Consider the following 15,794-nt stretch of genomic DNA (forward strand, 5'->3'; position numbering starts at 1 on the left):
CGGGTTCCCCCCAAGAGCTGCTGAGATCTACAACTGTCTCGTTTTCAGAGAGATGACACAAAGACAGTCGTAGACGCTTGGGACACCAGGCACAGATCAGAGTGTATCAGGGGTCAAGGGTCAGGGTGGGTGGGGTGAAGGCAATGTTTCCTGAAAGCCAGCAGTGTCTAGTCCTTGTTTATGTTTTTATTCCAGGTAATAACTGGAAACTTTGACCAGGAAGTGAAATCAGTGTTGAGTAGCCCTTTTTTAAATGCTACCTAGAATTTAACTTAAGACCAGTTTAAACTAAATAAAGTGGTAACCATAGAAACTGTCGCAGCGTAGAGATTCATCAGTGGTTCTAGAGGGTTGAGCTGTCCCTTGTTTGTCTTCTTCTATGGTGTGGTAGTCAGGGAAAAAGTTCCAGTACAGCAAAGAAGGACTCGCACACAGAGAACAAAAAAAAAAGAAACTGGAGTCTGGATTTTAAATATTTCTATTGTTTACATTGCGGCAGACAGTGAAAAAATGTGCAAAAGTGCAAACATTTCAGTCCGTGTTGGATTTTCCTCAGTGCAAAACGAGACATACTGATATATATATACAGTATGTGTGTGAGAATGTGTTTGTCATGAGTTGATCTGCAGACAGTTGGCTTCACAGGTGTTCAGTCGAGCCTTTGATCACTGATTAGTGCGACTGTAGAGTTACACACATAGAGGATGACTCATCATGTCTGGATTTGCACTGAGGAAAGTCCAACATGGACTGAAACATTTGCACTCTGCACTTTTTCCACTGTGTGTACAGCCCTGCAATGTAAACAATAGAAATATTTAAAATCCAGAATTCTCTGTGTGCAAAGTTCTTCTTTATTGTAGTAAAAAAAAAAGACTCCTCATAATCTTGACACATTTTAAAGGAATATTTAAGTCTCATCCTCAAGTCAACTTCTACTGCGCTAAGATTTCCTACATTTCCCAGAATGACTCAGCAAACATCAGAGAGCAGAATGAATTGTTAATTTTAGTCATGTCAGTGATTGCATTTACCTGTTGAGCATTAAACCAAATTTGAGGGAGAAATATAAGAAAACACACTAGATGGTTTCTGTTTCAGCCAAAGGGGATTATAATATCAATTTAATGACTAAAACTTCTGCTACTGATTAAATTTTTTATGACTTTTCTCAGCTTTTTGTCAAATGCTGAATTTCACCAGACCTCTAAAATTATTCATTTTAAATGTGCTGAGAGGCCAAAAAAATCACTCTTTGATTCAACTAGTGAGCGCTCACAGACATGCAAACTGTGACAATGTGTCTCCAGCAGACAGCTGCTTTTTAATAAGTAAAAACCATTGTTTTAGAAAGCTAAAGCATTTTTCTGATATCAAACTCTCTGACTGTTGTTATTATGCTGGAAATAAATACCACATTGTCTCTGTTTGGCCACTTAGACACAATGAGAAGAAAAACTCACGACAACAAAGGAGCCAATTTAACAGTATTTTGTTCTGTTAGAAAAAAAACATTAAAATGTAGCTGACATTTATTTTTCCAATTACTTTTTTCGTATGTTTTTATTTCTTTAAATTATTCATTTAGTGTAATATTTTCAATATTTATTATTTATTTTAATTTCCTGTTTCTTTTCTTTCTGTTCTTTATGTTTCCTTATTTAGAGATAATTGATGATTTATCACCACAGTTATTGTTTGTCAGAAGTTAAATCTGTTGTACACATGTGGCGTCTGTGGTTCGTTGATCCTGATGAAGTGCTGAATATAAAAAGTCACTCAAACGTTAATTAAAAAGGTCTTTTGATCGGATACTTTCATGAGCTGAGTTGTTTTTAAGAAGCTGCAGGTTTCCAGTGGGATAAAAACATGTTTACTCTCCAACAAGACGCCGGGACACAGCTGGCTCAGAGAGGAAAAACATTGGCGGGTCAAAGAGCGGGATTAGTAATTCAAGGTCATGTTATCACCACATGCTAACTAGCTACGTCACTACAGCGCTACTCGCACCAATCAACACAACAACGTCACTCCAACCACAACGCTCACTGCCACTACGGAATGAGGGGAAAACATGAGGATGAATCATATCACTACAGATTTTATCCCTCCTTTAAAAAAAACAACAAAAAAACACCCTCTAACATATTAAAACAACGGAGGTCCGCTTTCCCAAGGCGGCTAGCTACTCGCCAAGGTGTTGTTAAGGCGACGAGTCAGATGTCGTCAATCTGTGGAGACCCAGGGCGAAAACGGTGGGGTCGAGAGGGGAGGGATTTAAAAAAACAAAAACAAAAAAAGGAAAAAAAAACAGTCGTTAATGATGGTTGAAAATTGAAAAGGGGAAGAATTTTTCATAATTGAAATGACTGACTACTAATGTGAGGAGGAAGACAGGCAGGAAACAGGCATCATGGTTACATGACTGCAGCACACACACATGCTGAAGAGTTATATTCACTGTCGTATCCTCCTAAAATCATCTACATTCTGATAAAACACTAGAAATCAGGAAACAAACAATAAAAAAGGACAGAAAAAACAGCTTGATGGATATCTCGTCTATGTGCTAGCGTGATGCAGCTGACACAGCGCTAAGCAGAGCTACGGTAGCTACAAATGCAGTGTGATGAGGATGAAGATGAGTAGTACAGCTGCACTCAGGGGAATCTACTGAGGCCGTTTCAGACATGGATTCTGCAAACATTGGCTGGTTTCATCCATCTGTTAAAAGTTATGACTGTTTTGGCATTAACATTGATGTTCTGTATTAGATAGAGCTGTTGTAAAATAATGACATGAAGGAAGAAAAAGTGCTTAGAGGCTGCATCAATGATTGGTTTTCAATTTATTTTGTGATTGAATGAATGTTTATCTCTCTTTCTATGGGACACAAGTGAATTGACGACAGATTGTAGGTTGAAAAGTTTGAATTATAGATGAATTAGGGGCAAATTTCTTAGAGAAGTTTAATAATGATACAACAAAACACCGACAGTCTGATGATTACAGAGAGTGTTTATTCATCTTTTGTCCTGTACTGGAGGGAAAAAATGTACTTCTCAATATCAATATATCCTTAAATATGGAGGTTCCTCTCTCTGGAACAATTTGATCCCTAATATCTACGTTATTACTTGTCTTCTCACTGATTGATAGTACCAATCAACATTTTATTTATATTTTTTCTTTTATCCTTTCTTTTGTTTTTGATTCTTTTTTCCTTTTTTTATGTCTTGTTGTTGGATGTTTATGATTAATTACACTTTTTAATTACACATTTTTTCATAATTGCAGTTGTAACGTCTTCCTTCATCCCTGCATATATCCATTGAACTCAGTTATTGTATAAGTTTTACCACAACGTTGTAATTATTTAAACAAATTAAGGCTTAAGGACTAAAACACATTTTTATACATGATACTGTTTACTGATCCGACATCCACAAATTAAAACTGGCTCATTAAACTCATTTTATTTTCTTTGCACATATAAGACAATAGTTACGGTAAAAGTCAGGTTTATTACAGCAATCTTAAATTGATATTTTTAGTGCTTTAGTAGCCTTTATGTTAATGTGACGGCATTCAATTAGACCTTAGCTGTGTTATAAGGTCCTTACTAGTAAGATCATGTCAGGACTTTTATGGAAAAGTGACTAGTAAAACAGTAAAAGTGCCAGCACATTTACTTAATGAAGCACATGTCTGAAAGGGGCTCTACAGTGATGTGGGTGACAGTTCCCATGGAGGTCCGACATTACAGGACCCACAAAACACAAAAAAAATCTACATGTTTATATGATGACTTCAAAACTGCAGCAGCTGATGAAGATGAAGATGAAGATGTGTCAGAGAACGTCTTTCTACAGATGTTTCTCTAAGATGAACGACTCCATTAGAGGTGAATCCACACCAGACCAACCCACGGACAACAGAGTGCGTACAATAAGTGAAAGAAGAAGAAGAAGGAATGTTTAGCTGGGAACTGTCAACAGTTTTTCACACCCAGTTTTTCATGCATCCCTCCTAAGAGACGGAGCCTAAGAGACAGGTGCGAAAGTAGGGGGGAGGAGGGGGTGTGGGGGGGGTCACGTGTGTAAAGGGGTGGGACTAGTCACCAGGGGCTCCGTCTGCTGCTTGAGCTCCTCCAGATGTTCTAATATATTCTTCTTTGTGATGATGCCCAACACAATCCTGAAACACACATCCGTTACTCGGAAAACTGCCCAATAAATAAAACGACAACAAATGAACAAAAAAAAACAACAAGAAAACAGAAGAGAGACAGAGAGAGAACAGACAGCAGCAGCACAAAACATAAACATACATAACAGGGTGCAACTTAAAATAAACAGAAAATATGACTCAAAATTACACAACTCAACACAAAAACACTCGATAAAACTTAAAGCAAATTAATTTCAAATGTGTTACGATGGGTAATAACTCTAATAAACTATTTATATAATCTTTATAATATTCAGGATTTATAATGTAAATTATTAAATGTAGTGTAAGAAAATGCTGAATCAATGTTTAAGGATAAGATCAGTTATATTTTTCTTAATGTCAAGAAATCTACAGAAAAGACCAAAACCAATGATGAATTGATCCTACAAACAAGTCTGAGTTCAAAATCCAATATATCTTATTCCTGTGTGCCGTAGAGCTCTACTGTTGTTTAAAACTATTAAAAACATCGATGAGTCACACCGTCGTAGCAGGTGACATCTTTCTTAATTACAAATGCTCACTGCAGTTCACCTTCCTGCTGCTATAAATACTCATTAACACAGCGAATGTGTATTAATCCACAGCCATTAATGCGCTGTTTCCTCCTGTTTGAGCAACATGTGGTAAAAACTACAGTGCCCAGCTGTTTTAGGATTTTTATTACCTGCTTTAAAAGATCTACCTCTTCCATAAGAACCAAAGGGCTCTGGGCGGAGGAGCCAAAGATGGAGCACATTATTGGATTTGGTCTTTTCATGCGTTTTGCTGACAATAAGAAAAATATTCACTAACAACTAATAAAAACATACAAAAAACAGTAAATAAAAACAACACTGCTGTGCGGCTCCTCTCTGGTGATTGTCACAGCAAAATTAAATGAACTGTAAGTTTATCAGTTTTTAAACACAACCTGTCCTGTAATTCCTTCATCACGCCAGCAGGTGGCTCACAGTGAAATCTATAAAATTAGACCAGACGTCCTGAGAGTGAGGACGGAACAGATCATGAGACATTTATTTTCATTAACTATAAAATGAACAACGCTGTCATTGTTCTAAATTAACTATTCAAGAATCTCAAAGGGCCAAAAACTCAAATGTTTCTCTTCTCGGTTTCACAACACAGACTGGTTTTTTTTCTGACTGACTCTATTTTCCCAGCAGAATACCTGTTATGCAGTTGTGGTTAGTTTCAGCAGCTCAGTCTCTTCTACTGAGGAGACTTTCTGTTATTGTTGAGTAGGAGGGTAAGGAAAGTGCAGCACAGCGGTTACGCCAGGCCATGCAGATTACAGGGATCAAAGAGCTCATGCAACACCAGACAGTGTGTACATGTGTTTGTGCGATGTTTGTCGACCTCAGACGGGTCAGTCGGTCGTCAGAAACGAAAGAAAGAAGGATTAATCCTCTGTTCTTTCAGCACGTCCCTCCTCCCGAGACAAAGTTGTCTTTTATTCTCCTACTTACCCGTTGTGAGTGACCAAGCACTGACGCAGCCCGAGCTTTCTGAAGATGTCCACCACGATCTCCATGGGGGTGTGGTCGGTGACGGTGAAGGGGCTCATGTCCAGGATGGAGCGAAGCTTGAGGGGACGAGGGCTGTCGGCCGGCAGGGTGGGTGCATGCTGGGTGAAGTACACCCTGGAGTTCAACATGATGCCCTCCTGTTTACGACGGGCATTTTCTGTCGGGAAAGAGACACAGAGACTTAAACCAGTAAAAGTTACATGTTCATTCGCTTTAGTGGACTCCTTGATAGTTCCTAAGGACAATAAAGTGGATTAAGGAGATCTATGCATATAAAACAAACATAATCATATGTTACATCTAGAAGTCAAAGATCTTAAGTTGCACAGTTGATAACTTGTATTTTTCCTCTGGTCTTGGAGGTTGGCGGATACAAAAATGTTCAGAGAAAATACAATGTTTGTGATTTAAGACACGTGGAAAATGAGCCTGAATTTCTTCTCTTTTGTGCATATTATGGTGATTTAAGAATGTCAATTTTGTATAAAATGTCTCAACAAAACTGTAAAATATTCTGGTGTACAGATGATCAAAAATTATTCAATTTTGATGTGTTTAAATGTTCTAACTGTGTCTCAAAAGCCTGAAAAAAGATGGTAAGAAAGATAATTTAATAGGTATGTATTTTGATTTCTCCAGTTTTATGCAGGTTTATAAGTGATTCAGAATCAGAATTTCATTGTAGACAATAAATGTCTGAAATATAATTTATTTTAGTTTTTTGGGGGGGTAGTATCACTGCCATGGGTTGGGGGTTAGAACACCAACAACCAGCTGGGGACCTTTGTTGCATTTGTTCCCGTCACCTCTCTACTGGCATAAAACAAATCAAACTGTGGTAAAACAATCCACTCAGAAGAGCAACGTACAAAGTCTCTTTTTAGCCCGATCTTTAAGACTTATCAACTCAGATTTTACTGTATGTTATATTTATTAAAATAGCATCTTCCTGCTCAAGGACACTTAAATATGTGGAAATTAAAATAACTTGGCCACCAATTTAGTCATTTTGTTGATACACTGTGCAGTTTTTTTGTATAAACCGTAAATGAATCTCACTTCCAGACTTTGTTCTCACATTCTGTTATGAAATGTGGGAGAAACGTCGTTACCTATAGCGATTGTGATGTCCCTGCGTAGAGCAAAGCCCACCAGCCTCTGGGACTCCTTGGACACTATCACAGGGAAACCATTATAACTGGTTTCATTGATGACGCCCTGCAGCTCCTCCACAGTCAGGTCATCCTGTGTCAGCACCGCTAACGGCGGGTCGCTGCGTCGTGGCCTCATCACCTCCCTGGCCAGCGTGGTGTGTGTGAACTCCTCCTTGGCGTCCAGGAAGGGGTATCCGTTCAGACGGATGTGGGCCTCGTAGATTCCCTCACGGCCGAAGGCGTCGCCCACCCATTTGCTGGTCATGACGGCAGCCATGAGGGGGACGATGTACTCCAACCCGCCGGTCAGCTCGAAGACTATGACGACCAGGGACACTGTCATACGGGTCACACCACCTACAGGAGGGAGGAGAGGAAGAATATAATACGCAAAAAGAAGTTAACACACATCTCGACATAGAAAGACACACAAACATATATTAATCAGTTTTCTTTTACTCAAGCGACAATAACTTGATGGTATATAGATCACTGACCAAAATGTCCTCTTACAACCAGATGTTAAAGCGATCGTGGTGTAATATCCGTCAATATCCATTACTCGTTGACTCACCCAGACATGCTGCTGCGCCCACCATGGCGTAGAGCCCTGGAGTGATGCAGTCAGCACCCACTTCGCACCACTCTTTGAACAAGAACCAGTCGTGGTGGTAATAGGCCAGCTGCTCTACGGCGATGCCAACGATTCGCCCTGCGATCGCCCCGATGGCCATGCTGGGGATGAACAAGCCTGATGGTACCTAGAGAGGCTCAAAAGAGGCTGGAGTTAGTGTTTGATAAGGGCATGTACGGCAACCTGAAGAAGAATCTGCCTTGTATCTAGGGGATCACCTTGAGTCCAAAGGTGAATATGGTCATGATGATTTTAAAGATGAGCGCCAGGCAGAGTTGCCACATGGCGGCGTAGACGCCGGACCCCGCTGGTCGGTTGGGGTTGTCGGTGAAGGCCTTACTGCCGTTCATCTGGCTGCGGTACTGGCAGAGCTGTGAGGACTCAAGCGGGCCGCAGTCAGTGAACAGCTCCTTTATCAGCTCGCTGGTGTTCTGACGCGTGTACGGGTTCGGGAAAGCAACTACAGCTGTGATGGCCGCCACCAGGATCACCTCCAAAACCGGGTACTTGCCTGAAGGAAGAGGGAAAACCCAACATGTCAGACTACAATAGCAGGAGAATAAAGATGATTGAAACAATCAAGCTACTATTCTGAAACTTTAATTCCCGCCTCTACGATAGTTTAATACTCATCTTCTAGAAAATCCCATCAAGTCCAACAAACATCTTCACCTTCACACACCTGGGCTGGCTAAAATTTTGGAATCAAGATATAATACTTGCCAAAGCGGGTTGACTTGCGCCGCCGGCACCAGGCGATGTTGGCTCGGATGAAGAAGGCGCCCCAGAGGCCCCCGAACACTCCCAGAAGGATGAAAGGGAGGAGCTCAAACAGGTACCATGGCGTGTGGTACTCCACGTAGAACAGCACCAGACGGCTGTTACCAAACGGGTTAATGGAGCGCAGCACGAAGGCCGCCACCAGGGCGGCGAAGAAGGAGCGCCACAGCGTCTTTAGAGGGAAGTAGTAGCTCACCTGAAGAGGAGAGAGGAGAACTTAAGAGTTGAATCCATTATCCTGCCGTTGAAGCACTACAATGGGATTATTCCTCATCAGTTAAACATCTGCAGCAATTAAAATAAAGATACAGTCTCCGTCAGTTCACATGCTGTACCTCCTCCAAGCTGAAGAGAACTCCTCCGATCGGTGCTCCAAAAGCCACGGACACCCCAGCTGCCGAAGCAGCAGAGAGAACCTGGGTGACAAAAACAGACAGTAATATATGATCAGATAAGGACAAAAACAGATTCAAAACTGTTTTCGTAAATTTTTCTTTGCTTCGCTCTCCCTCACCTCTCGTTTCTTGGCCTCGTTCTTGCTGTACTTGGGGAAGAGGTAGGAGAAGATATTCCCACAGCAGCAGGCCACGTGGACCAGGGGGCCCTCCTTCCCCAGGCTGAGGCCGGACGCCACAGCCAGCACCAGAGTGATGGTCTTGATCATCAGTGTCCACTTGCCCAGATAGCCTCGGATGATAAACCCACTCAGGATGGTCTTGATCTGAGGGAGAAGAGAGGAGGAAGGCAGAGGTTAAAGGTAATTCTTTTATATCACACGACAAATTAATTAATCGTCTGATCCTTTCAGTTTTTGTCGCCTTATGCTTCAAAACAAATTGTTTCAAGTTTCTGTTTTCAATCTCTTTGAGCAAGTTTTGTTTTAGCTGCATCTCTGCTTGATCTTTTCCTTTATTCTGTTATTGTCAACATGCTCAAAGTCACCGACTGCTACACATTTTCCCTGGCAATGCAGTTCCCATGGCAACAAAAAGATGATTTTTTTTTTTTTTTTTAGAAAGCTGAGTGCTCACCTCAAAATGGCTTTTTTTTTTTTTACAGCACGGTCATACATGTCACATCTCCCTGCTGCCCACTGAATTAACAATTTTAAAGGCACTTCAAGGCATTAAAAGGAAACCCATGAGCATGAAAACACACTGTGTGTATGTGAGTCCCTGAAAGTTCCAATTAAACCACTTTCATGGAGAGTTAGAGGCAGCTACAGAGACTTGTAGAGTTTCCATTTCATTTACTGCTCTTAGCTTTTTTTTTTTTTTTTTTACAGCCGCAGACAATCGATCAGACATGAGAAAACGAGAGAACCGAGAGATAAAACAGAGCATCTACAGTCTGCAGAAATCCCACACCAGCTCCTTCGCTCAGTGTGCAGTGCACTCTGAAACACAGAGAGAGGAAACTAGCAGAGATAGCCTGTTAACCTCATTAGTTTCATAAAAATGATAAGCTCTGTCGCAAACAAAAGTTGTTTTGGGCTATGTGATGTAACTGTTTGAAATGTTGCTGCTCAAAAGCCAACTTTGAAGTCTTGGATGTAGAAGTTTTCCCACATGGATGTCAATGTGTTGAATGACATGTTACTTTAACAATAAATGTTTTATACAAGTTGATTCTCATACTGCCCTTTTGTATTAATGCGACATCTTCCTCACCTCAGGGATCCCCGAGCCACAGGCGTAGGGAGCGAACACCTTGACCAGACAGACAGCCAGGAAGGCGAAGGACAGAGCCCAGTAGATGTACATGAAATAGTTCATGATGTACGAGCCTGGACCCTTCAGAGCGGTGAGAAAGAAGAAGTAAAATAGTGAAACTGACTGGCACCAAAAATCTAAATCATACATATAACGTATGTGAACGAGTCTTATAGCACATCTGCAAGTTGGCGTGTGTGTGTTTTGCTGTGCGTTGTAGTGTCTCTTTCATTGTCTTCCTCTACTATGACAGTGCTCTTTGCAGTCTAATGCTGTTGTGCCTGTGTTAGTCTACCTCCGCCTGCCCAAGTATTAGCTCAGCCCAGCTCTTCCACTGAGGACACTTGTCCCTCTCAGCAAAGGTGGTCTCATTGGACGTCCAGCAGCACTGCTCGTGGTTGAACCACATGGCGCTCAGACACACGCCCTCCTTCAGGTCGTTCATCCAATCAGCAGCAATGTCAATCAGGCCAGCCAAAGCACCTGGCAGGAGGAAAAAGCGGGAAGGAAAAGACGGACGGATGGAGGAGGTGAAGGCCGGGAGGAGAGAGGAGTAGAAAACAAAGAGAAAGGCAAGAGGCGGTTAGCTTGGTGGTTATGCTACCAGTCTTTATATGTGCCAGTTATCTTTACACAGGTGGTTTTTAAATTTAGAGCTGGTTGACCACATAGAAAAGCCAAGTGTACAAATAGCTACAGTATATTTAGTGAGTCTACAGCCATGCTAGCAGAGCAGCGGTGTTTGGATCCAGGTCAGATGAGCCTCATTTAAGCTGAAACATGAAAATCAGCAGGTCGTTTCTTCTTCTCTGTACCTCAGATCTTCACAAAACTTTACTAAAAAAAAGCCATTTTTTAGAAACTTCACTTTGGTAAAAAGGGCCTGTGGGTTTTCTGTCCTTTGGTGGTCATACAAACATATATAATTTATGAGATTTCATGACTTCGAGGACAGAATTCTGTCTGATGAGGCTCTGTAGGAGAGTGAAAGTGTGCTTATGTGCAAGTGGGTAAATGAGAGCAAAGGACCAAGAGAAAGACTGAGTGTGAGCTGCCTTAGGCAAAGCATGTGAGAGTCACCAGCAGAGGAGATAACGGCCATGTGTGTGTGTGTGTGTGTGTGTGTATTTGTACAGCGTGTGTGCATTTGTGTTACCCGAGGCCAAGCCGGTGAGCGTCACCACCAGCCATCCAGACCAGGCATCGTACAGGCTCTTTGTGAACTCCCATGCTGACTCCTTTTTCTTACTGTTTATCTGAATACACAGAACATATAGGTAACAACAGTTAGCAAAAAAAACAAACAAACCACTGAATCAGATGCATGAATAACAGGAAATTTAAGTCATTAGTTTAATTTCCTGTTGTTCTCGAGATTGAAGAAAAAGCGCCATTAGTTGAACTTAAACTCGCAGTGATGCAAATAGGTCAAAGGTTTATATCAACCCTCGTATGACAAGTAACTCAGTAATCTACTATAGTGGCATGATTTCCTCTGTTGCTCAATAAGAGTTGATAAAAAACACTTCCTGTAAGGCAGGTAGCACCAGGTTATAAAAACACAGTTTGAAATTATTCAAATAGCATTCAAATCTTCAGAGATATCGTTTCCACGAGCTCCGCAATAAAACGCTTCTAGAAAGCAGGCTGTAAAACTGTGTCAATATTTGGACAGAGTGTGTTGACAGAGAGAGGTTGTGTAATCGACGGGGTGATGCGGGGCAGGAAGAGGACAACTCATCGTATGTCCATTCATTCCGGTTCATTAATGACTTCTGTACTACTTGATTTTTACGACAGAAGATGAATCTTCAAGGAGTGGTTGGATTTTCTGTTGATGAAGATTGAGTTTCTGTTGAGGAGGCGACAACTGCTAAACCTTGTTCTTCTTATTTGTGATCCAAACAACCTGTTGCTGCTGCAGGAAATGCATAAGACAACCCTTCCTGTGCAGCTGAGGAGTTTCTCACTGACTCCAGCAAATGTGAACAGGAAGTAGACTGAGCACAATTTTAAAACACCCTTTGACATTTTGTCCATGTTTTAGGACTGAAAGCCTCGATATGCTTCAAACAAAGTGCTTGTTGGTTGTTACATGACTGGCCAGATGTGCTAAAAATGTTGAAGTAGGCAGGGTTTTTTATTCTCCACAAAACTTCCTTAACTATTAACCTGTACAACCGATTGCAACACCATGAATGACTTTGAAGAGGAGGAGGAGTCTGACAGCGTGCCATTGTCCCTATTTGTAACATACATTGTGTTGAGAAAGTAAAAGACAGTTAAAAGATTCATGGCTCTTGGAGAGAGAACAGGGGAGGCAGTGGGATAAAGCCAGAAGGAGGCTTTCATGGCTTTTCGCATCACTTCAGAGTGTGGATTTGTTAGGTATAAACACCTCGCGGTACTTTGTTTGAAGCTGAAACCTTTTAAGATTTGAGGTTTCCTTTTACCTTCCGGTGTCTCTCGCGGTCCTTGCATTTCTCACGGACCCAGTCGATGGTGTGAAAGTCGTCGTAGGTCCCCACACCAGGGATGGGCTCCTCTAGGAAGTCCAACAGGTGGGTGGTGCTGCTGGGTGCCCCGCCCCCGTTAGACATGACGTAGTTAGACCCTGAGCAGGAGAGACACAGAGGAAAGGGAAAAAAACAGAGGTGGTTAACATTAGAAAATAAAACTGTTTGCAAACTTCAATAAAATATGACGGAATAATGTTGCCTCCCATTAAAATATACACAAGTATACCAGTTTTGGCCTTTCATTCAAAGCCGTTTTGCTAAAGAAACCTGTCTGAACTCCTTGCTTGAAAGAAACAAGCACCATCAAACATTGTTACAACGTCATAACAACACAAAAACATTTGTGATGTGACATTTTGGCCATGTTGTTCTACCGTACGTCTGATCCTTATAAATGATCCTGAAAAGTAAAAAGATCCGTCACAGTGCTGCCTGCTGCTGGCGGCACATTAGCTCCACATCTCCTTGATTATCTGGCACATCAGAAACACTGCAGAGCTCACTGCACAGTCACCAGAGATATAATGAGACTGTCAGAAACACGACTACACTGAGAGAAGCCTGCCAGGAGCCCTGCAGCTCATCGCCTCATCTGGAACAAAAATGATAAGCGAGTGGAGGTTTATCTGCACCGCTAAAACATTGGGTTGAATAAATAGCACTGAAATACCTAGAAGACATCTTTTATCCACATTCATACACACAGTCACACCTACACTAGAGCATTCAGGGATGAGTGAACAGCTGCTGGTCTGAGATCCAGATCATTAAGTCCATCAGGGACTTATACTGAATGTTCCTTCTGTACAAACCAGACTCATTACATCTAAAAACACAAGCAAATGACATTTCAATTGTTTTTAATACCTTCGGCGGCTGTTTTGTTGGGTTTTTTTACTTGGAGCCCTAAAATCCATTGGCGAGACTCTCTGTGAGGTTGTGCTTAACGATGCTTTGAGCTAAATGCTACATAACATGCTAACATGCTGATGTTTAACAGGTATAATGTTTATCATGTTCACCATCTTGGTTTTAGCATATTAGAATGCTAATATTTGCTAATTAGCATATAAATGTGTAGTATATTTCATGGCAATCCATCCATCAGTTGATAAGACACTAAAAACTACAAATGTCGACCTCTACGGTGGCGCGTCAAAGGATCGCCAACGTCGTTAGGATTCATCCTCTGGAAACAATGAATGTCTGCTTGTGCCGGCCTACAAGCTGCAGGACAACGACCTCGTACAGTCACTTGAGTAATGAGTTCAACATGACTAGTATCAGTCACAGCACGTATTATAACAAAAAAATACAAAGCAAACATTGTCCACTAGCCCTTAAGATGATTGTGTTGTTGATACTATAAATAGACGAGAGCAGTGACTTTGTTTATAACAATGACATGAGATGCTAAATGTCACTGGTGAGGTCTGATCCGTTCTGGCTGGATGCACAGATTCAATGTGAGGAGAGACAGAAAAAAAATTGTGACTCATCTGCACACACACACACACTTTAACAGAGCGAGGAGAAGCGGCCTAGGGGGTTATTTTCTCTGCCTTTTATCTGGAAAACATCACTGGATTTACACGGCTGTCGTTCATCTTCTCCGGCTGATGTGAGATGAGAAATTTCCCCTCGATATGAAGTGATTTTTTTTTTTTTATGACACAGTACTCAGACGCTGTTGAGATGATTAAGCATCCTTTTTATACATCATCATCATCATAATGCAGTAAAGTTAAGTCTCAATTTTCAGAGATTAATGGGGTCACTTCGTTAACTTTAAAATGCATCACTCCACATTTTATCTGGCGCGAAGCCTGTTAGATAAATTAGGAACAGCCCATCTTGCGACATTTGAAACTGTCAGAAACACTGAGCCCGAGCCTCCTACTTCTGACGCCACAAATATGTGAAGCTTCTTCATCTGGCTCGTACAAAGGCAGATCTGTGTGTAACAGTGACAGAACAGAGACAGAGCAAAAGCTTAAAGCTTCTCTTTAAATGAGAAACAAAAGTAAAAACTTTTTGTGAAGCGTTACGAGAACAACTTGTTTCTCCTGTCTGTGTACATTCAGCAATATCAGATTCATTTGTACAAACATGGATGTAATTACAGTGTGTGTTAACGTTGAAGCTAAATCTGGATCCACCAAACGAAACAAAACAACAGCATACAACAGCAACAACAAAATAAGTATCCAGTCAAGAAACTGTGACACTGAAAGTTCACATTACGGGCCTTGATGCTCAGTTCTGATTTTTTATTCAGATCTGATCTTTTTGTGTTGATGGTTTACATTCATGTTTGTAAGTGATATGTATTTGTGACACCGTTGAGGTCCTTAACTGCCACGCATGCGTAGATTTAACTGAAATGTTAGCGACGTTCGTACAAGAACAACAACAATAACGTCATTTTGCGACAGTAAAATCATAAACATGTGTGACATGGCCGTGCTAGCGTAAATGTTCAGGATTATTTACAATACAGATGATGAGGATGAGAATAAGAAGAGGGGGACATGTTTATTTTTGCCAGGCTGTGAGGTTGACGACACTGAATGATGACGACAGCCAATAAAAATACCAAATGAACTCCGATCTGACTGTTCTGACAGCGGATCGGATTTGAATCGGATCTAGGACCAAGTGGCTCTGATCTGAAATGAAAAGAGTCAGATTTATTGACAAAAAAAGCAAAAAAAAAGTCTGATTTTGGCCACTTCAACATTTAATGTGAACGTAGCCTTGGAGCATCTTTAGCTTCTGTAACATGACGCATGTCCAAGATGTCCAAGTGAAGTGAAAAGCTCATCATCATCATTTCAAGTCATCAAGAGGTGCAAAATGAATAAATTGCCAATTTCTTTCCAAATACGCAGCTCCCACCCATGATAGTGCGGTTTTATATGATGGATGCGGTTAGCTGGTCACCTACAATCACATCCGATTGGATAAATTCAAAAATGCTGAAATAAATGTTCGGTCAGATACCAACAGATAACAGAGAACAAGTAATACAGGGATAAGATCTTGGAAAGTTTGGTTTCTTATCAATGTTTTTAAGAATAATTTGCCTCCAAACCAAAAAACATCATTTCAGTGGTTCAAGATTGAGTCAGCAGTTCTGCATGGTGATAAACCCACCACGTCCTTGAGGTCGGGAATACCAACACTTTCACATTGCTTGAGGTTACTCTTTAGACAACAGCAATTTAGAGTCT

General features: G+C 41.1%; 1 protein-coding gene across 8 annotated transcripts in view; it reads right to left on the bottom strand.

The window, feature by feature from the left end:
* clcn3 (chloride channel 3) overlaps window positions 1-15,794 on the bottom strand; it is a 79,252-nt gene that overhangs the window by 4,260 nt on the left and 59,198 nt on the right. For 6 of the 8 annotated variants that reach the window (XM_067580225.1, XM_067580223.1, XM_067580226.1 and 3 more), the window contains 12 exons: window positions 12,496-12,656; window positions 11,199-11,298; window positions 10,338-10,525; window positions 10,001-10,123; window positions 8,845-9,051; window positions 8,666-8,746; window positions 8,274-8,526; window positions 7,769-8,061; window positions 7,491-7,677; window positions 6,875-7,273; window positions 5,703-5,919; window positions 4,122-4,197 (listed from right to left, as the gene is read on the bottom strand). In XM_067580225.1, coding sequence (XP_067436326.1) covers window positions 4,122-4,197; window positions 5,703-5,919; window positions 6,875-7,273; window positions 7,491-7,677; window positions 7,769-8,061; window positions 8,274-8,526; window positions 8,666-8,746; window positions 8,845-9,051; window positions 10,001-10,123; window positions 10,338-10,525; window positions 11,199-11,298; window positions 12,496-12,656 — 2,285 coding nt within the window. The remainder of the gene's footprint in view (window positions 1-4,121; window positions 4,198-5,702; window positions 5,920-6,874; window positions 7,274-7,490; window positions 7,678-7,768; window positions 8,062-8,273; window positions 8,527-8,665; window positions 8,747-8,844; window positions 9,052-10,000; window positions 10,124-10,337; window positions 10,526-11,198; window positions 11,299-12,495; window positions 12,657-15,794) is intronic. The other 2 variants (XM_067580230.1, XM_067580231.1) reach the window with 1 other exon arrangement.

This window comes from Thunnus thynnus, chromosome 22 (genome assembly GCF_963924715.1).
Source record: "Thunnus thynnus chromosome 22, fThuThy2.1, whole genome shotgun sequence".
Taxonomy (NCBI): domain Eukaryota; kingdom Metazoa; phylum Chordata; class Actinopteri; order Scombriformes; family Scombridae; genus Thunnus; species Thunnus thynnus.